Source organism: Dermacentor silvarum, chromosome 9 (assembly GCF_013339745.2).
Source record: "Dermacentor silvarum isolate Dsil-2018 chromosome 9, BIME_Dsil_1.4, whole genome shotgun sequence".
NCBI lineage: Eukaryota > Metazoa > Arthropoda > Arachnida > Ixodida > Ixodidae > Dermacentor > Dermacentor silvarum.
The window spans coordinates 132,066,841-132,090,573 of NC_051162.1; the positions used below are offsets into that span (position 1 = coordinate 132,066,841).

At 45.1% G+C, this 23,733-nt stretch overlaps 3 protein-coding genes and 1 long non-coding RNA gene across 4 annotated transcripts in view; 2 read left to right on the forward strand and 2 right to left on the reverse strand.

Moving 5' to 3' along the window:
* Window positions 1-182, forward strand: part of LOC119463905 (kelch-like protein diablo) — a 4,565-nt gene extending 4,383 nt beyond the window's left edge. Inside the window, exon 3 of the mRNA XM_037724727.2 lies at window positions 49-182. Coding sequence (XP_037580655.1) covers window positions 49-182 — 134 coding nt within the window. The remainder of the gene's footprint in view (window positions 1-48) is intronic.
* Window positions 183-190: 8 nt separating this feature from the next.
* On the reverse strand, window positions 191-14,120 carry LOC119464368 (U3 small nucleolar RNA-associated protein 25 homolog). Its single transcript, XM_037725306.2, has 7 exons — window positions 13,614-14,120; window positions 12,065-12,208; window positions 11,113-11,331; window positions 7,965-8,146; window positions 4,568-4,859; window positions 2,354-2,594; window positions 191-735 (listed from the first exon to the last, which is right to left on the reverse strand). The coding sequence occupies exons 1-7, from the start codon at window positions 14,001-14,003 to the stop codon at window positions 191-193; spliced, it is 2,013 nt and encodes a 670-aa protein (XP_037581234.1). The 5' UTR covers window positions 14,004-14,120.
* Window positions 2,552-8,983, forward strand: LOC125940429 (uncharacterized). The gene is made up of 3 exons (XR_007463647.1): window positions 2,552-2,654; window positions 4,530-4,890; window positions 7,993-8,983. It is a non-coding gene; the product is annotated as an uncharacterized LOC125940429 (long non-coding RNA).
* Window positions 14,121-17,382: 3,262 nt separating the features above from the next.
* Window positions 17,383-23,733, reverse strand: part of LOC119464369 (zinc finger protein 263) — a 31,792-nt gene continuing 25,441 nt past the window's right edge. The window contains exons 13-16 of the mRNA XM_049655214.1: window positions 21,837-22,113; window positions 19,403-19,508; window positions 18,510-18,637; window positions 17,383-17,956 (exon numbers count right to left, since the gene is read on the reverse strand). Of these exons, the coding sequence (XP_049511171.1) occupies window positions 17,891-17,956; window positions 18,510-18,637; window positions 19,403-19,508; window positions 21,837-22,113 (577 nt within the window). The 3' untranslated portion in view covers window positions 17,383-17,890. The remainder of the gene's footprint in view (window positions 17,957-18,509; window positions 18,638-19,402; window positions 19,509-21,836; window positions 22,114-23,733) is intronic.

Below are 23,733 nucleotides of genomic sequence, written 5' to 3' on the forward strand. Positions count from 1 at the left end.
TGCAGCGGAGAGGGGTCGTGCAATGCAGCGTCATCGTTTCTTTTCCAGGTTACGATGGGGTGTCAAACTTCCTGGACCAGTTGAGTAGCATGCTTGCTGAGCTTGTTGGCTCCGAGCTGCCGGACTCGGGCATTGACACTTCTGATTCGTCGGACGAGACCCCTCGGCGACTGCACCACTGACTGGCAACTCACTGGCCTGCTGACACGAACACGTGTACGTCACGGTCGGTGTGCAGCATGCGCGCGGCACGCGAGCTTCCCACAACAGCTGCCAGGGGCAGCGCATCCTGGCGACAGAAGAGGCTGGTGCAGCCGTTGTTTCCCGTGGCCACCATGCGACAGAGCTCGGGGTAGAATTGAGGCAGCGTCGGTAGCTCGTAGAAGACGAGGCGTTGCACGCCTTTGATCCGGTAACGGCGGTAGAAGTGGAATCGCTCTGTGTACAGCATCAGCCGCCGTCGGCCAGTGAAGAAGACTCCTCGTGCTCTAGACACCTTGGCATCGGATGTGTACTCGCAGATCTGGCAGAAGCTGGCGTCGAGTGAGCGCAGGTGGTTGCGCAGCCGCACGAAGTCAAAGTACGAGCGCACGTACACCATGCAACCCTGGGAGCCCTCTCGCAGCAGCGGTGGCAGCACCTTCTCGGTGAAAAAGCGGAAGCGTGCCTCAGGCACGTCGGCGGCCGAAGCAGCCTCAAAGCGCTGGAACACTTGGGCGAGGGAAACCGTCACCTCTGTTAAAAAAAGTTGCCGCAATTAATATAAGGCTTTGTGACAGCCAAAACACAATTCACAATTTAAAAAAAGTACACTGAGACACAGAAAGAGTAGTTCTAAAATGTGTCTGGGTCAACTGCCAAAATGCCCTACAGTCCCTAGCTCAAGACAAAGGGGGTGCCGTGAATCAAGCGTGCTCTCTTCTAGCGCTACCTGAACTGTGGTTAACGTGGTGCAGCCCAGTCTTGCAAATGTCTACACTTCAGAACTGTATTGAATCTCTTTATATGTTACGAAATGAAACACAGAAGGCAGCTGTGTACAGTGACTTCATCAAGTGCATTAAAAGTGTTGTCAATGCGCAAGATAGTTTGTCTTCCTTCCAGAGCCATTAGTCGGAACCATACTGTTGTATGTGGCTTTTATACATGCAGCTACTACTGCTCACAGCTTTCTGGTGGGTGTTGCTGCTGCACATATTTTTTTATGGACTTTTCAGTACTTTCATACTAGTCTGGAGGCAGCAGCTAGTGCTGCCTCCAGACTAGTAGCGCTGTATACACAATATCTGTGCTCAAAGAGACTTGCTCATACAGCAAAAGCGGCTTCATGCTTTTGTTTTGTTTGTGTAGATGCTCAAGCATGGTTGCTATGAGTATTGCTATGGTTCAGTGTTAAGGATTGTTATGTAGCACATTTAGGCTGCACACCTAGAATTGGCCCCAAAATCGTATTTTCTGTTTGTCATCTTTGTGTTTCCGTGACCCTTCATTTCCATAAGATTTCATCCCAATAAAATTATTTGAAATGCTTTTCCTTGATTTCTCAAAACAACAATTTGGACACACTTGCAATTCTGGAAGGAAAATAGCTTCCATTAAGTTTTACCTAGCATAATATTTATTTTATTACCTAATAGATGGTGTATGCTCTAAGGAAGCCCAATTTTAGTGTAATATTTTTTTTTTTGAGTGCGTCGCATGTCAAATGGCATTTCTTTCAGGCAACATTGATGTGCTCTAACTCTAGTTTAAATTGGCCTAGCACGTTAGCACACACCTTATTAGAAATTCTAGATTACTTTGCTATATTAACTACTGGGTTGTTTTTTGTCTAGATGCTAAATTTTTCTCCAAACAAAAGAACCCAGTTTCTATGGTGTATCAGGTACTGTGTCTCCTAGGACATGATTACATTTTTGAAAATCGGCACATCAAAATACACAAGGTGTGCAAATTTGGGCAATGTCTATCCATAAATAAGAAAGTTGGCTTTCAAGTGGCTTGTTTGTACTTCCCACTTCTATTTATTGGTTCATACATGAACCTTCAAGGCCAAACTACACATAGTTTGGCCTTAAGAAAAGCTATTCCTAAATGAATTTTTTTTTAATGAAATGATATCAATGAGTAAATAGCGTATTTAAGTCTTCCAGTTACATGTTTCACAAGTTCAAAAACTGCAGCAGCCATGGTCTGAGCATATTACTATACGGCGGTGGAACATCTGTGTGGTTATAGCAGGCAAATATTGGAACTGTATTTTGAAGCAATGCTTTTTAAAAAAAGCTGCAAATAGCACCAAGTGACTGATCCCATCGATGACAGCCATGTCCTATCTCGATGGGTTGCCTACCTGCGATGGAGCCTGGTTCCAGGGCATTAGCGGAGGTCACCACGCCCGCATAGTTCTGGGCATGCCTGCTCAACAGAGCTGAGATGGGCGCCTGGGCCACTGCACTCAGCACCACTGTCTGGCGAAAGCGGCGCGCCCAGTCATGCAGCCACCAAAGGCGCACGCGGGAGAAGTCTGCCCCATGCGGTTCCACAGCTGGCCGGTTCACATGCTCCAAAAGGTGCACCACGTGTTCCCAGTTCTGCATAGACATGTGAGAACTGACACAGCTGAAGCTGAACAAGAGGTCACTGCCTGCAAGGTATATGAATGGGCTAGTTGGTAATCTATAATGAAAGCAACTACAACTTTACACCTTTAGTTAGAAGTTAGTCCTGTTCTTCGTTCACTGTCTACTCTTTATGCAATGTAGCTCAAAAATTCTTTGAACTTTGGGGATATATTGAAAGTGGTGTCATCCTCAGAATTTGTTCCAAGTAGATAACACTTTTGGTGTCACCTGCTACAGTTCGTAAATTGCAATACAGTCGACTTCTGTTAATTCGACTTTGACTGCACTGTCGAAACTGATCTAATTATCTGCTAGTTCGAATTAAACAAGATGCAGAAAAAAATTCCAAAACAAACCACCGATTAATTTGGCAGTATTCTTCCAATTTTAACACACCCCCGAATCAAAGCGGGCCCACTTTCTAGAGCCTAACGTAGAAAACTAACGTAGAAATTACATTAAAACTCTTAAACAAATTAGAAATCTAACACGCACCCGATTTCTTAGCAAGAAAAACAATTTGCCGATGATTACGACACTCCCTAATGCTCAATTTTGAGCGCAGCTGTATAGATGTTTTAAATTTGCTATTTATGGTGGCAAAGAATTTGATTCTGAATGACAGGGTCCTCTCGGCGGTGGCACTGAGCCTCTGCTCGGGCAGCTTGTTTAGCAGCAGCGGCAGATGAAGCATTTCTACCAGTTGCGTCATTCATTGTTCAGAAATAAAGTGTAAACACGAGAATGTGTGGCTCGCGCGGAGCACATTCTCTGGAAGTGGCAGTGCAGGCGAAGCAGCGCAAGCGAAGTGCATCCGAAGGCCATGCTTTGTTTCCATATATGGTATCAGCGGACGCGAAGTGGTTCAATAAATGTTGCAAAAAGCGTCCTGAAAAAAAAAAAAAGGCTAAGTGCATCCTATCTGAGTAACCTCTGTGAAATATTTCAACATGGTCATTCATAGATATTACTGCTTAATGAAGTGCTCGCTGTATGCCTGGTCACCACCGTGAAGCACGTCTCATGTGGCACTCCCTTCATCCTCGCCCTTTCACCATACTCTCCTCCTTCGCTTTCCTCCTCACACTCGCCATCTTTTATCCCCCATTGCACTCCGCGTTCGCACTTTCATCCTTCGCTCGGTAATGGCGCTCAACGCAGGAACAGGCACCTAAGAGCTGGGGCGCTATCTTGCACGCGTTCGAAAAGCCAACGTTCGGTTTCGTCTCACGTGATTGTCCAGGCCGTGCCGATATCGCGTGAGGCGAAACCAAACGTTGGCTTTTCCAACGCGTACAAGATAGCGGCCCAGCGCTCTAAAAAAAAGCAAGAGTCTGGCAGCCAGTTTCCTAAAGTCAGCGTCTCCGCAATACATGCGTGTTATGCGGTAAAGCATATGAATGCCGTGAAGGCGGTTTTGGTATCCTGTCCGATTACATTGCACAGACAGTTAAGACTGATAAAGTATGCATTCAAATTCATCATTCAATTTTCGTAAATTTTGCAGTAATAGATTGTTCATTATACAGGGAAATGCAGCTCGAGCATCTATTTCCTTGTTTTTTATTTCGTGCCAGAACCCCAGTGGATGGTACGTCAGTGCGACATAGCGTATCTCAAGTATTTTTCTCATACTTGTGCCATGGTGGCTGCAGTAAGAGTTCTTGAAACTTGCCAAGCTTAGTCTTTGGCTAGTATCAACAGAAGCTTATCTAGGCCCGAGGAAACCATCAAAATCGACACGTCAAAGTGAGCTGATGCAGGAACCGCAGAGCGGCATTTGCCACTCATCTTTGGTTCTTGCGTTTTTTTCTGGCTTACCAAAACTCTTCTTGAAATAAGAGCAGCATTTCTGGTATTGTAGAAGTGCAATTTGCTAATACAGCCGAAATAATTTCTCTTTAGTGCCCATTAAGTCTACTGTGGTTAGAAACAGCACTGACCTGCATGAGTAGCACGTCGGCCTGGTCCACCACAACCAGCTCGATGGAAGAGAGGAAGTCAAAGTCGCGGTCCTTCTCTCCTTCCGCACCCACGACGGTCCTCAAGCCCAAGGGCGAGGCCAGCAGGATGTCAGAGGCATAAAAGTCTCGGTACAACCGCAGGCTCTTGCCCGACACACTCAAGCCCAACCGGAACGCATCATCAGTGTTGCCCACAAAAGTCTGTTCGTAGTCCTCGGGGCGTTCCAGCCAACGCTTCTTCTCTTCCTCGCAGCCAAACTCCTTCAGGAACCTTAGAAGATGGATAAAATGAACGAGGTTGGGTACGTATCCATGTTGACATTCAATCTCAAAAGGTAGACAAAGGTGGAAAAGAGACCAAACAACCAAACATTTATTTTAGAAAATACGTGAGGCAGCCTTCCTTATTGCTGTGCGACAGAGATGACCTTTCTAGATGACAAGGGATATCAGTTGGCAACTTATGCTGTTCCATTGTAAGAACTTGTGCACATCCATTCCTTTTTTTTTTTTTTTTTCATTACCGTATTCTTGCAGAATAAAGTTCAGCTGTTAGCCAGTGCTCACGTCGTGTGGTCTCCTTTCTGCCTTTGTCTAGGTTTAGTGCTGAAATTTCATGAACATGCAGCATCAGCACTCAGGTTTAACAATTTGGTACAGCTAATCTTAAGTGTCCTAGGAAGGATGCAATGAATGAGACGAACACAGGGGAACGATGGACTCAATTCTTTGTACTATAACAACCATACGAAGCCCATGGCTGCAGTTACAAGACTCGGTGTCAGTTCACATAACTAATATTATTTTTTCATTTCCCAAAATGTGAGAAATGGCCATTCAAATTAGACATGTGCAAATATGTCATTTTCTGCAGTCGCATATATGAAATTTTGTCTATTTTGGACACTTAAATAGATGCAGTTTACCTTCCTGAGTTAGCTTGAAACTTTCACTCTGTTAATTTTCTAATAGAAAAAACAATTTTACACCCACATGAGGAGCCTTTTATAAATGGTAAAACAGGTCCCCACAATTTCTTGAACAGAGTGGTCCCTTTTAAAATCTAGCAAACTTCATTTAAATGGGATCAGTGGTTGTCTGATGAGAGCATTTCTATGCGTTTCACACGTATCTGAACAGAGAGAGCTAAAGCTTCCTCAGTTTTCTTCATTTTTCACATATGGTCCCTTTTAAAATCTAGCAAACTTCATTTAAATGGGATTAGTGGTTATCTGACGAGAGCATTTCTATGTGTTTCACATGTACAGTCAAACCTGGTTAATACGTACCCTCTTAATGTGTACTAATTGCAGTTTATACGCAGTCGCGAAGGTTCCCCCACCCAGCCCCCATTGAACCCCATGTATTGGCTGACCACTTAAGCCGTAGTCGCTCATTGCCCACCAAACGGTTAGTGCGTACTATTTTTCTTTTTTGTTCTACACGCACAGGCACAAAATAGGCAAAATCTTGTGCGCACACGTTCGATCCTCGAGTTGCGACGCCCAGCCGATAGTCGCCAGCAATAGTGAACTTACGGCCACCATGACGGATTTCCTGTTCATACAGCTGTTGCCGATTGCTGCACACAAAAGCACGGCCTTCGAGATAAGCTCTTGGTAATGCAAAGAAGCCGCCGGTAGAAGGTGCAAATTCGCTGTCGCTGTCGAATCCAACTAAAGCAGTAACCGTGCAGAAAGAAGCACATTTTATTGCGAAGCGAATTTCTGCCGTCGCCGTGGTCGTCAGTTGGAGGTTCCGTATACAGTCCAAACATGGCAACATTGTCGCCACGCGCCGTTCGCTGTATGTGCGAGTGAAAGCTTGCGAGGGCGAAAGGCGGGGCAGAAGCGCGCTTCTGTCGCGTGCGAGCGACAGCGGGGGAGGCGAGAAAAGGAGGGGTTTACCTCGGCGGCGGCCGCCATATCTTGAAAGCGATCTGCAACATGGAAAAAGTGTGCGCCCGTGCGGGCCTCATCTTCAAAGCGATCTTCAGACAAAGTGCAACTAGTGCCGGTAGCTTCGTATGCGCTGCGCTTTCGACGTCTAGTTCACGTTGAAGTGAGAGGCAGCACGCTCGCTGCTGCCGCACCTCCTCACTCCAGCGTGCTGACAGCGAGTTCCCGCGGTCATCGAGCAAGACGTGTTCATGTTTACCTGTGCACGCATTACACCGTGCTTGTTAATTTAGTTAGTAAGCGGGGCCTCATGGACAAACTAACTCGCGGCCTTATCGAGTTCGAAGATCCTGTCGTCACGACAAGTGAAGATCACCGATATTTTACTGCCTACCCACAAATAAAGCCTGTCTGGGTGCGTGTGTTTGAGAGCATAGTGATGTAGTTCTTTTCTGGCCAGTAAGTAGCCGCTAAACTGGCATTGACGGTTAATTCGTACATCGTTTAGTGCGTACCTAAACGTCGTTGCCGGCCCACTATGTATTAAGGAGGTTTGACTGTATCTGAATAGGGAGACCTAAAGCTTCCTCAGTTTTCTTCATGCACATTATAAATGACTGCAGCAAGCTGCTGCTGTGACGAGCTGTGATTGGTGATAATAATACAGTCGAACCTCAAAATTAAGCTTTACGGAATTTTTAAAAATCGCTTGTGGCAGGTAGCATAATTCGTATCATTGAAGCTGGGTTATTCGATGAGGCGGACATTCGTAGCACGAGAAATCGAAACACATATTCATCTAATTAACAAAAATGCACTAATTCACCGCTTAGTTAAATACTTTACAACACATATTGCAATTCACGAATTGTAGCCAGTGAGCTTGTCAGGCATGGAATGAATTTCCAGAATGACACCAGTTTGGAAATATGCGCCATCAAACTCGCCGTAAAAATGCACTGTTGTTCCACTTACTTTTTTAACAAAATGCTGTCCTATACATTGAAGTACAAAAGTAACTAGAATGCCCATGTATTTCGTCCCACACTTTGTGAAATATTATCTCGAAACTGGTGTCATCCTGGAAATTCACTTCAACTGGATGCGTCTTGCAAACTTAGCAGCTACAATTCGTAAATTGCAATATGTGTCGTAAAGTAATTACTAAGAAGATAATTAGTCAATTTTTGTTAGTTAGTTGAATATGTGTTTTGATTTCTCGTGCTGCTAATGTCTGCCTCTTCGAATAACCCAGCTCAACGATAAGAATTATGCTACCTGCCACAAGCGAGTTTTAAAAATTCCATAAAGCTTAATTTTGAACACCCTCTATATCCATGCCATGCATGGATATAACAAAGGTAATGTAAAATCATTCTTGTCTTGATGTGTAACGAATATTCGTGCTCTTCGGTATCTTCGTGCCTATGCAACTTGGTTACGACTAGGTTTGACTGTACATGAGCCAAGTCACTGACCGGGACATGTGGGCCACTTCTTTTGCAGGCAGCAGCTGGGCAAGCAGCTTGACAGTGCGCAGAGCCGACTCCCGGAAAGGCAGCAGAAAGAGCACTTGTGGCCGTGTCAGCCCTTGGTCTCGCAGCTCCGTGTTGGCACCTCGACGCAGTCGTGCATTGTGGTGAAGGACACGAGACCGGCTCTATAGGAGGGCAAAACAATAAAACAAACCAGTGGTAGTTTCGACATGTTGGTAATTCACAAGAACGTTAAAAAGCATGAACTGGACATGGACGAAAAAGGCATGTACACACATACCACAGGAGTTACTTCCAACAATTTATTCTTGCAATCCTGTTGCAAATTTACACACAACCAACATAAACGTAACCTGAGCAAATCAGTGTGCAGAACTGAAAAAATACATAAAGGCTAGACAACATATTACTTCTAAGTAATCCATGTTGGCACACCCAGAAAATCAAAGTTCTTTTGCTGTTAGCACGATAGATGGCATGCCTACACACATTTCACCCAGCTATTCTCTCTCTTCTGCTTTGGTAATCTCTCTTGTAAGCTCATTCTTGCTTTGGTCAAGAATTCTGCAAGTGTCAAACAACGGGTGACAGCCACATGTCTTACAGTGCATTGCAAGAAAGCCACCAGCAATGTTTCTTACACTGTAAGAGCGCTCTCGCAACCGATCGTTCAGGCTTTCAAAAGTAAGGGCTGAGGGAAACAAGCTTTGCAACCGTCTGAAGTCATGGAAATTAGTGAAGGATACTCAGACGAGTAAGCATGATTATTTAGAAGTTTTTTTTCACTGTCAAAACCCACAAAGTAGATATTAGGCTGATTATCTCTGAACATGAGACTTGGCAAAAGCCAGTCAGGTTGTTCTTACAAGCCAAGCTTGATGTTTTACCACCTTGTGACCCATTCCTTGTTAAGAAATTAGAAGAAATTATTGATTTTATGAAACTTAACCATGACAAATACCTACAGGCATTTTATATTGATATTAAATATTTGTTTTATACTCCGCCTGATACTGAATTGTTGTACTCTATTGAAAAGGCCACTGATGAGTATGATGCCATTGGTTTCCGTAATGAGACTGGTCTTTCATGTGGTCATTTCTTGGAACTACTGAAGTTCTATCTAACATCTACCTGGCTTAGTGACCTTTTTTTAGCCCATCTAGGTACGGCACTGTCCAAAAAGTTACTAGAAACAACGGTAGTAAAAGCTTTTAGATATGTTGACAATTTCCTGTTTGGTGTTAATTGCTCCTCTGGTCAGCTAGAGGCTGAGGTTCACGCTGTCTTGACAAACATTTGAGTGTCTCAAACAGCTAGATGTGACATATGAGCTACCGCAGGACGCTACCATGCGCTTTCTGGATCTTCACTTATCGCTTTGTAATGATCACTTTTGTTGGCATTACGAGGCATGCGCAAACGAACCCCTACTCCTTTACCACTCAGCAAATTCTAAATTAGTTAAGAAGGTGATTGCAAATCTTTGTTTCAAGAATGTCCTAAAGAAGTTGTGCCACCATCTGTTTGCCTCCTGTTTTGACGAACAAAGAATGAGGCTGGTTGCTGGGGCTATCCCCAGCTAATGCTGGTTTCTACGGCTAAGCGAATACCGAGAGACAGCCATAATGTTGGTCAATCAGTGGCCAGAGCCAGTGAGCGTGAGAGACACAGAAGTGTGCTGCCGTATGTATTGTCAGGTAGTAGTGACAATATGCGCACCACCTCCCATAATTTGAAAAAAATTCCTCAGCACGCAAATGTGCCCATGTAGTTTTCTCCGCACCTAACAAGCTGGATAAGCTGTGCAAGATGACAAATCCAAGCGCACTCAAAAATGGTGACTCTGAAAAGCATGACAAAAACAAGTTTGTATATTATGCTGAGTGTTCTGTTTATCGCATGCCCCTGTCATGTGGTCGCATTTATGTAGGGCAAACCAGTCGTTGCCTGAACGATTGAGCGAGAGCACTCTTACAATGTAAAAAACTTTGCTAGTGGTTTTCTCGCAATGCATTGTAAGACATGTGGCTGTCATCCTTGTTTGACTCCTGCAGAATTGTTGGCGGAAGCAAGAATGAGCTTACAAGAAAGATTACCGAAGCAGAAGAGATAGAAAAACAGGGTGAAATGTGTGTAAGCATGCCATTTATCGCGTTAACAGCAAAATAATTAAATTTTCCGAGTGTGCAACACAGATTACATTGAACTGAAAGGTTGTCAAACCTTTGCATATTTTTTTCAGTTTTGCACACTGATTTGCTCGGATTACATCGATGCGGGTTGTGTATAAAGTAGCAACAGGATTACAAGAAGAAATTGTTGAAAGTAGGGCCTGTGTGTGTGTACGTATATGTGCCTTCTTTCATCCATGTCCAGTTCGCGCTTTTTAACATTCTAATAAAATAAAGCTGTCTTGTCCCGCTGCAAGACTGCCGGCAGTTCATTAGCAGAAGTGGACTGTTATAGTGACGCTGTGTAATTACAGTACTTGAAAGGTGCCTGGTAAAACATACAAGAGCACAGGAAACAGGTACATAAGGAGGAGGTCAGTAGGGTCTTCACTTCTACTGATGAAAATGGTATTCAAATGAGCAAGCAGGTACTGATGCCTCACTGCAGAATTTTAACCTGCCTTGACTGCCATTTCTTGGCTCAACCACGTGACTATCATATCATTGCCATTTTGCCATTCCTTTCCAACTAACTAGGAATGTGCACCACGTACATGAGGTAAATCATACGACAAAGTTATTAGGGCTAAAATGAAATGCACAATTTTTTTGTAAAAGCGCATAAGTAGTAGTCCATTGCCTGATATTTCCCACTTTCTTTTGTAAAACAAAGGAATCAAACATTTTATTGTGTGTTTAAGATGCCAACGATTTGTCCTAGCTTTGCTGCTTTTAATATGCTTCAGTTTCAACCTTTTGGCAGCAACGTATGTAGCACTCAACACCTATCTAGCTCAAACAGGCCCCCTACCTGCCCAACTGCTTTGCTTCCAGGTGACAATTTTTTTAATGTAAAGAGCGCCGTTCGAGCACTTGAAAGCGATCTGTCGAATGTACCAATACAGTTGGCAAGGGCGCAAGTTTAACAAGTTGCACAAGCCCTGCGCAGCACTTACCTTGAGCACATGGTTGAGGGCATGTAGACAGTAGGCCGCCCGCACTTCTTCACCATTTGTCAGCGTGCGCTCTGTGAAAAGTAGGTCTCTGTAGGAGGTCAGCACAGACAGCAGCTCCAACTGAAGTGGTGTCAGCACTTCAGGTATAGCCAGGGAACTCTTAAGCCACAGGCTGTCCTTGCTCGAGGCTCGTGTGAGGGCAACATCTCGGGGGTTCTCCTACAGCAACACAAGACGACAAGATGTTGACAAGTGCAGTGGTCCCTCTCCAAAGCTCGAAAGTCAGCCTCTATGCAATGCGACTTTGACTCCACCATGACAGCACACCAAGTTCTACAGGTGCAAACAAAATACATACAAGAATGACATTCGTTGTTCTTGTGCTATGTATGGAACAAACTAATGTGGACGACAAACACCGACTAGAAATGTACCTATTAGTTAGTGCTGTACATGGTGCAAGTGAAATGAACGTCCACCAACTAGCCTAATCTGTTGCTCTGCTAACTATAGTACTGACATCTACAGCACGAGATATGCCTGTGCAAGCAGCCAGTACATTATGGCTTCTGAGGCTACCCATGGACCTCGGATGAAGTATTAGACTCGTCACAATTGTGAAGGTTAAGTGCAATGCAGAGAAGCTGGGTTCTGTGCTACAAGAGGCCTAGTATTATAATTTTTTTCATAAAGGCCCAAGGGTAGTTTCAAATAAACGTATTGCTGGGAACACATGAACTGCCTTCTTGTTCCTAGGGTCTGTGCCCACATCTTAAACTGCAAGCCCAGCTGCTGCTGTCCTTGCCCGATTCACTCTACTGTGCGCACTAATTTTTCTGAAAAGTGATCTCATCGTTTGTATTCTACAAAAACTGTCCACAAACATGTAGCAAAAGTGTGCTCTCGTGCTCATAAAATGCCACATGATTTGACAAATATGAAAGTACTCTACCTTTGTTCCCATGACTCGAAGCTGCCCCAGTGTTGGCCAGCGTAGCTCGTGGCGAGTTCGTTCAGCATTTTCGAGAGGAAACTTATCCCCTTCGATGTTCCACTCAAAGTGCACAGAGAAGGGATCATTATGTGCAGGAAGTTCCTGCAATCATCAAGAAGGCACAACACAACATCTCATACAGCTTGTTTTTGTTTTGTTTTTCTCAGCATGCGATAAAACTAAACATTGCAAGTTATCCTTATGCTTGTGTTCTAGGATGTCATTCTGCTCGACACTACACTAAACTGAAGAAAGCACACAGCAGCACCACACCTTGATTGAAGTGGTCACTGCACTTAGGCGACACCACCATGTGATTCCCGAGTGAGACTTTTGTGATCAGATGCTCTTGGTAAGCACTCAAATGCACTGCAGTGAGGTGCGTTAATCAGGGAACTCTTTGTTTGATTTGGTGATCATCCCCATTGAAGCCAAGTGTTTTCTTCAGTCAAAAGGTGGCGCTGTGATCCACTCAATCAAGACGAGGTGAAACTGTGAGTCGAGGCCCATTTGTGAATATGGGAGATTAGTTCAGAGTTGCAGCGACCAGGATGACTGTCATCATAGTGTCCAAAAGCAAAGCATATGTACGGCCACTAAGCATTCCTTTTGTGTCAGTCCCGCTTCACACAAGTAAAAGGTGGCACTGTGATCCACTCAATCAAGACGAGGTGAAACTGTGAGTCGAGGCCCATTTGTGAATATGGGAGATAAGTTCAGAGTTGCAGCGACCAGGATGACTGTCATCATAGTGTCCAAAAGCAAGGCATATGTACGGCCACTAAGCATTCCTTTTGTGTCAGTCCCGCTTCACACAAGTCTCTCAGTATAGGCCCTGTTGAGCTGTTTCCTGCACAACCCTTTGGTATCAAATAGCCACTGTCATACTGTCTGACAGCTTTCTCTAAAGTGCACAGTTAGCTATCCGGGTTCCTTCAGCTTTTCCTAATATAGCTAAAGAACTTTGCAATTCCCTCCATGCCTGACTGCCAGTGTAACATTCGCAATTAAGTTTCCTGCAGAGTACTGTCGTGTCCAACACGCACTATTCTGTCTTGGCAATTTTCTACAAGTATAGAATATTACAAGAGGTTACTCGATACTGCAATGGTTCAGCTAACATGGGAATGATGAGTAGCCCATGGATTTGCCGAACCTTGGTACATGTGACTTTATTTGTTACGATTTAACTGACTTTATTGGCCTAAACTTCAAAGCAATCAATTTTTTCTAAACGCAGAAGGCAAATACGATTCTGCTCACATGCATATTCATTTCGGATCGCACTTATAACGCAATATTTTGTTGAATATGATCTATTTGCAAAGGCACAAAGTGGTTTGAAGGAAGAAGTAAAGGAAAATCCATTATTCTCACGCTGGCCGAAACGTCATATTCGCAGCTCCCGTTGACGCCACCGCAAGATTGATTAATTTCTGTAGGAAACTATGCCTGTACCCTACATTGGCGTGTAGTTAACCATATGCGGCACCCCGCACCGAACTACCTGTTCCTGCTCCTCGTCTTCAGCAGCACTGTGCTCGCTCGCGCCGTCATCCTTCGCGTCCAGCGGCCGATCCTCACTCCCGCTGCCCGGTTCGTCGACGTCCGACGATTCATCGCCACTGGCAGCTCGGCGGTTATCGAATGTGCCCAGCAGTTGGCCCACAGCATCGTCGCTCTCGCTGCCGGAGTCCACCGACTGCTGGGAGCTTTCTTCATCGTCGGAATCGGCTGCGGCCTCGGAAGGAACGACCACAGCGGCGCGATCGCTTACTGACGGCCGTTCGTTGGCCGGGTGCTCTTCGCCAAAGTTGACCCAGTGCTGCCTGTCTTTCTTGGACAGCTTCGGAGTGTCCGCTGCCCGTCGCTTACGGCCCCGCGGCGGCCGCCCCATTGTGCTTGACGGCGTCCGACCGACTACGTTCGACGAGGTCAGTGAAATAAAATGTTTAGAGAAACCACGTGAAACAGTCCGCGCACAAACACACCATCCACGTGCAACCGCTGCTACCGCGACAAGCACTAATGTTAATGCTGATTGGGCTACTGGGAGGAAAGCGAGGTCGGCGAAGTTCAGTTTCGGTTTTAGTGACGCGTTTATGGCCCCGGTTGCGGGGCATAGAGCTAATATAAAGTAACTGTGTTAGCGGGGGTCATTAAATAGCTTTTCGCATGGCTTCCGAGAAGCATGCAGTTTCCGACAATAATTTATGCCGTATAGAAAGCGCTCGCCACCAATCTTGAAGGCGCTTTTTGTAGCTTCGCACGGTGCGAGATTGCGAACAACGTTATGGTCGCAGCGATGCACGCTCCCTGAAAACCTTCTGAAAACAAGTGAAGCAGCCACTCTCCAAATCATCGATAACTTTGATGTTCGTCTCCAGTGTGCGGGTGTTCTCGATCATGCCGTTATGGGAAACAAAAGCCGGCAGATCCCACGCCCTGTGGGAATCGATGTCATGCGAAGCAGTGTGTGGAGAGCCTACCAAGTTAATGAAACGACCATGAGAGCACCAAAACGTAGGCGGCTCTTTCATGACCTACATTACATGCATGTCATGAGTCCTCAGGAGTCCCTTTACCTACACCTGAGACCTTAAGGTGAAAGCCTTAGTCATGCTCATGACTATGACTTCTACCATCATCCTTTAGTGTTTCCTTCACTTAGTACCCACGTCCGAACCCATTCCATTGGTTTTTGAATGTTAATCTTTTTTCGCTGAGTCATTCTCATTTTTCCTGAGTCGTGGTCATGACTATAACTTCTACCACAATCCTTTGTGTTTCCTTCACTTAGTGCCCACGTCCGAACCCATTTCAGTGGTTTGAGTGTTATTCTTTTTTGCTGTGTCATTGTCATTTTTGCTGAGTCATGCTCATGACTATGACTTCTACCACCATCCTTTAGTGTTTCCTTCACCTAGTACCGACGTCCTAACCCATTTCACTGGTTTTTGAGTGTTAATCTTTTTTCGCTGAGTCATTGTCATTTTTGTTCAGTCACGGTCATGACTATGACTTCGACCAACAACCTTAGTCTTTTCCTTCACCTAGTACCCCATCCTGAACCCATTCCATTAGTTTTTCAGTGTTAAGCTTTGTTCGATGAGTCATTGTCATTTTTGCTGAGTCATGCTCATGACTTCTACCATCATCCCTTTGTGTTTCCTTCCCTTAGTAACCACGTCTGAACCCATTTCAGTGGTTTTTGAGTGCTAATATTTTTTCGCCGTCATTGTCATTTTTGCTCAGTCATGGTCATGACTACGACTTCTACCAGCATCCTTTAGTGTCTCTGACACTTCGTGCCCACGTTGGAACCCATTCCAGTGGTTTTTAAGTGTTAATCTTTTTCGCCGAGTCATTGTCATGACCTACATGACACGCATGTCATGAGATTTATGTCATGACCTATCACTTATGTTCGCCATACACTCCTGTTATACCATGCCAATTTTGGTACCTACTAAGTTAATGAAATGACCATGAGAGCACCACGATGTAGGCGGCTGTTTCATGACCTACATGATACGCATGTCATGATATTCATGTCATGACCTATCATTTATGTTCGTCATGCACTCTTGTCATAGTATGCCAATTGTGGTACATACCAAGTTAACGACACGACCATGAGAGCACAAAATTGTTGGTGGCTAGATAGACAGATGGATAGATAGATACTGTCAAAGTAGCAAATGTTCGCCAAGAAATGCTTCGCATTTAAAAAGCTTGCCAGTGCCAGAAAAGCTTTCTTTTTTGTCTGTGTGTGTGCACTCTTGTGTTCTATCTGGGGCCAAATTGTGCGAGGATTATTATTTTTTTTTTTTGTTATTTTCATTCATATCCGTCGTGGTGGCAAACACCAAAACGACGAATGCCAAAAGACTGCAAAAAGAGAGTTGTCAGTCATCAGAAAATAGGACCCATGTTACCACTCTCTCGCTTTGCTTATATGACAGAGTTCACGACACAATGCCTCACTGCAAAAAATAATAATAATATACTGCCCACGAGCAAATTTTTTTGCATTACTGACCTGCGAATCGAACCCGCGACCTATTGTTCAGCAACAAAACACCGTAGCCACCGGGCCTCTCTGGCAAGTAGAACTGGGAGGAGATCTACAAACTGCTGTGTAATATTAAAAGACCAGTTGGAAGCAATGACTGAAATTGGAACTTCGAGGAGGGTTTCACAACTGGAGCAAATTTTCGCAAACTACTTACGGACCAGAACACCTCCGCAACATGCGCTTTTTTTGCCACACACGTATATCAAAACTGCATCACAATGGCAGACAACTAAATGTGTATAGCAAGCTTTTGAAAATCTGTACTGTTCATGGACCACTGGAAAGGCACCGGCGAGCAATTTGCTTCCGCTACAGCATAGGATGGGGTATCTTTAAAGCGAAGCTCTCTTTGACTACTTACCCAGGTTCGGTGTGGCTGATGGGTGCTGTTGGGTTGGTCCCTATCTCAGAGGATATATACACAAAGGTTATACGTGCGCTGAGTGAAATTGTCAGCAAACAGGCTGATATGACCCTTGTATGCTGGCCGTGCATGAGCACCTCTGTTCTGCATAACATTCACTTACATAAAACCCGAAGATATAATGTCGGCTTGCAGGCACCTTTTAAGCACACCGATCTGTTATTTGATTGGGGAATTATGTTGATAGGATTCTTTGATTTACTTTATTTTCTCCGATTTACCCATTCAGTATGTGCCACTGGGAGTGTGCCCGTTCTTGGCCAGTCCTCCAGAATGGGTGACACAAGGGCTACAGAATCCCAAAATGCTGCTTGATATGTGTCGTACGTTTCTGGGCACACTCCCGTCATCACCATTCCTCCCTCGACGAGCATCATGCATCGCCATCATCCTTGAGACATCGCTGCATCTTCGTCTCACGCTGTGCATCCACCTGATTTGGAGTTTGTATTTCAGCATAGCTTGCGACTGATGTAGTGCATAAATATAAATAAAGTGGTGACCTTTGTGGCAGATGAGATGAGATTCCATGAGATTACATGTTGCACAGCATGAAAGTAAACAATGTTGAACGCATCACCGTTAGTTGTAAATAATTTAATTAACAACCACTTCCCTAAAGCTTTGCTTCACATGTGCGTTCACAAAATGTGCGTTGGATATTTTTCTCTCTTTTATTTTCTTCTTAGGTGACCCACGATATTACTTACCTCTCTCCAACTCTGAGGGTGCCAGAAGACACACTGCTTTTGTGTCTACTGCACTGAAGAATACTTGTAGTAGAGCTCAGTTTTATGCATGAAATTTTCACTTAATAATGTTAGACAAAAAAAAAGAACGCTTGCTCACACAGCCCGAGGGGAACGAAAGGCAAGATGAAAAAATGACGCAATCACACAGTTCCTTGAACATTCTAGATGCACAACACTTTGTACAGTGTGCGTTTAGATTATTGTGGATGCACAATATTCCACCCGGGATGCGTTTGATGAACATTTACAGTCATGCACATACAGTAATCAAAGTACAGGCGACATGAGTCCGCTTGGCACGTCATCGGCTAGAATGCCCACTTTCTCAGCCTGAGGAGTGCAAAGCACTGGCAGGCAATGTATTTGTTCACACTTTATCACACGGAGTTCTTCAGCAACGGCTTTGCCACACAATTCACAAGCTGTCCTCCACACGGTATACACAAAAATGTACAGGTGCCTTCACGAGGCAAGCACGGGTTTGCCACATCAAGGGTCTAGCTTGGCAGGAAGCGCGGTATGGTGCCGGACTAGACGAGCAGATGACTGGCATCTTGCACCACAGCAATGTGCGTCTCATGGGCCACATCAGGCACCTGCAAAGAATGTTTGCATTCTGTAACAACTCCTGGCATTACCCTCGTCACCGGACAATTGAGATACAAATTCTCAATTTGATCTTGCATATGTTTCAAGGGGGGGGGGGGGGGGGCTAGGGGCCCATCCACCCCTCCCCCCCTCGAAATTTTTATCTTTCCGTGCTTTACCGAAAATAATTACTGAAAAATAGGTGCTTTCCTCAAATAGTCAAGGCCTTCAGCATGTGCCCCCCCCCCCCGAAAGAAATTCCTGGCTACGGGCCTGCTTAACGTTATGCCTACCTTTTTCCTTTCCATTGCTTGTTGCATGAGCCTTAATTAGCGTCTTCTCAAGCATTTTTGTTAGCCGCCAAGTACGTTAACACTGGTAGAATGCAATTTCAGTTTTCAAGAATGCAACTGCACCACCTTGCCCGCCGTTTATACTTTTTATACATTTGCAGACACGTTGGTTGAAAAACTGCAGCATCACAATGCAAATTGCAAGGTACCCACTAACAGCCACAGAGTGGACACCTTGAGCCAGCACAGGCGAAGATTTTATGCTCACCTCAGTGGTCGCCTCCACATCAGATTCATCCGCAGTGGTAGTGACGATGGCATACTGGTGTCCTGGCAGCTCCAGCAGCTGGCCACCAGCCTCCACAAAGGTCTCCTCCAGGGTTGCATCAGCTGGTTCTGAACAAAGGAACCCACAAATGCAATTCAGCATGGCTGCTGTACTATGTTCCAAGGGATGTTGCTTGCAAGATGCCACCACAGTTAAAGGCCACACAAGACAGAGGATCACAGCGAGATGAAAACTTGAAAGGATCAACAGTGGAGCATGATGCTTTGCTGCGCTAGTTGTGACTTGATGGAAAGTAGCGCAAAAAGTGAAGAAAAAAAAAAACTGAAGGACGAAAGGACAGAGCGTTCTGTCCTTTCTCCCTTTTTTTCACTACTTTCCATCATGTCAGGATCAACAGTGGTCAAATGAGGGATGCCACCGAAGCCAATGTTTCATCAAGGGGGCTTGTCTTCGTTACAGCAACAACTGCTTCCTGTCCTTCTGAGAAAACAAAAACAGCCCACCAGATCAACAATGCCCTGCGCACACATTAAGATTCTTTTACGTTTTGTCACTCCTACTTCTTGGGAGAGCTGACAGCACTGAAGATCTCAGAGGCCATGGTCTGGGACTTGCATCATGTCCACTAAACACCAGCTGCACGAATCGCATGCTTAGGTACTACTACTTAGAGGCTCATTGCAGTTACACATTTCGCTCTATGTTTACATCATTTTCTTACTTACAAAAGCTTTGTAATTGGTAAATGCTGATGCTTCAGACACCTTGCAACACCAATCTATTACTTGACTTGATAGTATTTGCCTTCAGTGTCCCTCTGAATAATTTTTACATGGTTTCTGAAACGACCGCTCAGGAAATGTAAACAGCACCTGGCTCGTCAGTTGCAGCCAGCAAGGCTTCCGGGGCTGCCTCTTCGTATTCCGTCAGCTCCTGTTCAATCAGGTACACCTCACACTGGGCACTCATCTGATGCTCCTGCAATCAGTAGACAGTGACACAAGTGGTAAACACCGAGACCACATCACGCAACATGTTTTGTTACCACGAAAACTAAATTGGCACTGCAACACTTTTTGAGCATGGTAAGAAAGCATTCACAATCTGCAGAAAATGCTGGCATGAACATGCAAGCAAACTATTATTCCACTGCTTGCAGCAGGGAGCCCACAATCTCACACGAAATACAGTCTATGATCGTTGCAATGGACCCGCGTACAACAGACTTTCGGATATAATGGACCATGTTAGTTTGCTCTACCTATTTATTAATGAAACGAAGTTCGCTTTTAACGGAATGCGCTGCAACGGACTATCGGCTACAGTGGACGAAATTATATAGCAGCAATTTTTTTTCAAAATCAGGTGTATAAAACATACTTTTGCTATGTCATGGGCTGACAACAAACTTGCGAGGGTCAGCAACGATCGCGCTCGCGTGCGCGAGGGAGGAAGGCGGGGCAGAAACGTGCCGCGTGCAAGGTAAGAGGGAGGCGAGAGAGGGGGGGGGGGGGGCATTTTTATCTGGCGGCTGCTGCTTACGGGCGCCGTAACTTTAAAGCGATTTGCGATGTGGGCAAAGTACGCGACCGCGCAGGCCTCATCTTCAAAGCGATCTGCGATGTGGGCAAAGTGCGCCCAGTGCCGGTAGCTTCATATGCGCTGTGCTTTCGACGTTTAGTTTGCGTTGAAGCGAGAGACAATACGAAGGTCAATTCGCTCGCTGCTGCTGCCGCGCTTCCCAACTGCAGTGTTTTGACAGCGACTTTCTGCGACCAGTCAACCGATATGTGTTCATGTTTACGTGTGCATGCATTACACCGTGCTTAATTTAGTTAGTAAGCAAATGTTAGAAACTTTATACAGCCGATAAAACTGCTATGCTTACTTCGTATAGTAGCTGTCTACTAATTTGCGATCGCAATTGATGCTTCGCCTTTCGGGCGAAACTGCCACTTTTTTTGTGTTTGTTTTTTACTTTGGACATTCGTCACTCACTCAATCTCTGCAATAACACTGTTAGACATCATGACCAAAGTTTCGGAAGTGAGGCGTTTCGGATGTTACGGATTTCGGATAAAGCAGACATTTTCGGTCGGGTTATCAGGGTCCGTTGTAAAGACAGTCAACCGTATGGCTTTCTCTCTCCTGTGGCTTTCGAGGCCTCTTCTCTTATGACGTCATAGACTGCGCGACAGCTCGTAAATACCAGCCATTGGGTGATTGTTCATGAAGATAAATTACTCCTGTGCAAAAGAATGCACATGCATGCACACTACTGCCATTTCTTGGCAAACAGAAAAGCAGAGGACAGTAATGCATCCCACCCATCGTGTCACTGCTTAAGGACTTGTTGTTGGGCAAGTTGGTGTTTTGCTTAACAACATATTGTAGCACGAAGGCACAATATGTTGTTAGGTGTCACTGCTTGTATGGCACTTTCCGACACCTCCGTCAGATGCCAACCTTTAGGAGTTACCATAAGTGAAAAGAACACTATCAGTGCTACCCCTGAAATTAGGAAGGGCAGAAAACAAGAAAACAAAAACTCTTTTCATTGAACAAAACTGGCATTTCGGTTCAAAAAGAACATGCAACAACGCTGAGATGTTGCACTTTCGGAATGCTCACGTTATCAGACTAGCCAGAATTCCATCCCACGCCGTCACAACTCAGTTCACTATCTGACTAAGCTAAATAAACATGTTGTTTACTTTGAAGCAGGCAGACGTCAACTTGATGCAAGCAATGCCTAGAACTTTTGACCTTCATTGCCTTCACCTGTTTGGTTTCTGTCGTTATGTATGTCCCCGCTTCTCTTTGTGCCCTGATAAAATCAGCAACTTATCTTTCCGCCTTGTTGCATTGACCTTTCTACGGTCAGCAGTTTGTGGCGGCTGCAGTCAAACCGCATCCTCTAAAGCCAAGACCAACTTTTGTACATAATTTTTTAAAGAAATGTATCAACCTAGTATACATTCAAGTAAATGCAGTATGTCTGTTCTTGTTAGGTCCTTATCAAAAATTTCTTTGGGAACATATCGTTACAACCGTACATTGGAGAAGGCGCCAGCAAGGGGATGAAGACGACATATACTTATATAGCTATATAGTTATATATAGCTATATAAGTTATATAGCTGCTCCAAAACAGCATATTTCGTCTTTGAAAAGCATCATATGTGCTTCTCACGTCTGAAGAAAAGCCATTGCAGGCATACTTTAAGGAGATTTTTCAGGATGGTTTTGGCAACAGTTGGACCAGCTTGGCTCAAGATTTCGTGCGCATTCCCAAGGGAGGCCTACCTTGAGCAAGGCTTGACTCTTGAAGGCCTGGCCACAGCGGTCGCACAGGATAGTATGCGGGTCGGCATGCCGCCTCTCAATGTGCTTGCGGATGTCGGTGAATGTGTAGCCATAGAAGTCGCACACGCCACACTTGTAGTCCTTCTGGCCCTTGTGCCTCTTCAGGTGCAGCTCTTTGTTCTTGGCATGCCGGAACGAGCGGTTGCAGATGCTGCATACGTGCTTCGGCTCCTCATGGATCAGCATGTGCTTGGTGATGTCCGACCGCTCACAGCCCCTGCGGCGAAGCACATCCGCAAAAGGCTCTCTCATGGCTGCTTTCATTAAGGAGAATGAAATACTAAATTAGTTTACACAGATAAAGCATTCTTTCAAAAGTCTGCTCTTGTTAATTTCGATGTAATACGTTGATTACTAGAACAGAAAATGAAGGCAATTTAACGCCATAACCCCAGCACCAGTACATCAATGTGATGTCGTAGGATTTCAATGTAATTTGTGGTATTTGAGCAGTTGGTGGTGCAGTGAAAGTTCTTGAAACTTGCTAAGTTCAGCACTTTAGAATATGATGCAGTCCATCATTAACAATAAGAAATAACTAAAAATGCCTGAGCAGATGCTTTCAAAATCAATGACGCTTCGGCGAGCTGGTGCGGAAGCGACAAGGTGGCACTGCCACCTGTCTTTCGCGTTTGCACGTTTTCTGGATTACGAAGCCTCCTCCCACAGGGGCATTTTTGGTATTGCAGAAGGATAATTTACTAGTACAGCTAAGCTTACTTTTCTATTTAGTGCGCGTATAAAAGCTGCTTACAGTAATTCAGGCTCAGATAGCTCAAGATGCTGGTCAATTCAAGCATCTTTTTTAAACTGTTGGTTGGGCTGCATGAGAGTTCCTGGCAGACCACTGCAGTGGAACACTGCACATAGCGTGTTGCGTGCTTGACTTTGCTCGTTTGCACAGCACATTTTATGCCCCCGAATCATGGGATGTGCTGTGCAAACGTGCCAAGTCAAGCACGCAAGATGCTATGCGCAGTGTTCCACTGCAGTGGTCTACCAGGCACCGCCAAGATGCGGAAAAACCTACGTCAGGCAGACCGGCAATTGTGTGAATGACCGAATGAGGGAACACCAAAACAATTTAAAAAAGGATATGAGTGCGGATCTTTCTGCGCATTGCAGATAGTGCTGCTGTGAGCCACATTTTTCTGAGGTGAGGATCCTGGGTAGGAGTAGAGATAAAAATGCACGGGAACTGCTAGAGGCATATCATATATATATCAGTGGTCAAGCTTGTGTTAGTCAAACATCTGTTTCGTTATATGATACGGAAATGAAATTGCTAGGATTTTCGCAAACAAGATGCCTTGTCGTTTGCTCTTTGCCACCCCTTGTTGTCGAGAGTGTGTGTGCAATTTATATGTAGCAAGCTTTGTGTCTTTTGACAGTTGTGAGTGCAGTTGTGAGTGTTTCTCTCTGCTCTTTCTGTGGCTCTTAAACTTTCTTTTTGAGATTTTACTCTCCAATATCATGTCACTCAGCAATGAAAACTGTGGGAATTATGAAGGTTCATAATTTCCCGCGTCGTTACGCGTGCCGCCGAAATGAGGAGAGCAGATGCCTTTTCCCCTCTTTCTGTGCGGTGGCGCGACCCTCTTGGAAACCGGTTGCAAACGAAGCGATCACGTGTACGCGGAGCCCCGCGCTCATTGGACCGAGCCAAGAACAAGGCGGGGCGGTCGAGATCAGCGCGGTCGGCGAACGCCGGTAACAGGAGAAGACTGCGAGCCAGGACGAAGGAAGGAGCTCAGGTAAACATCTTGTTCCCATCCTTTGTCGCGCCCTGCTATTGTTCGAGCACTATCGACCCCGATAAGCGTCGCGGTTGAACCTA

What these genes read in the sequence shown, in the direction of transcription:
- LOC119464368 (XM_037725306.2), bottom strand. Translation starts at nt 14,003, where the DNA reads ATGGGGCGGCCGCCGCGGGGCCGTAAGCGACGGGCAGCGGACACTCCG. An exon ending in CCCTCAACCATGTGCTCAAG is followed by an intron (nt 8,147 to 11,112) that starts GTAAGTGCTGCG and finishes GCCCTCCTATAG; the next exon opens with AGCCGGTCTCGTGTCCTTCA. An exon ending in GAAGTGGCCCACATGTCCCG is followed by an intron (nt 4,860 to 7,964) that starts GTCAGTGACTTG and finishes CCATCTTCTAAG; the next exon opens with GTTCCTGAAGGAGTTTGGCT.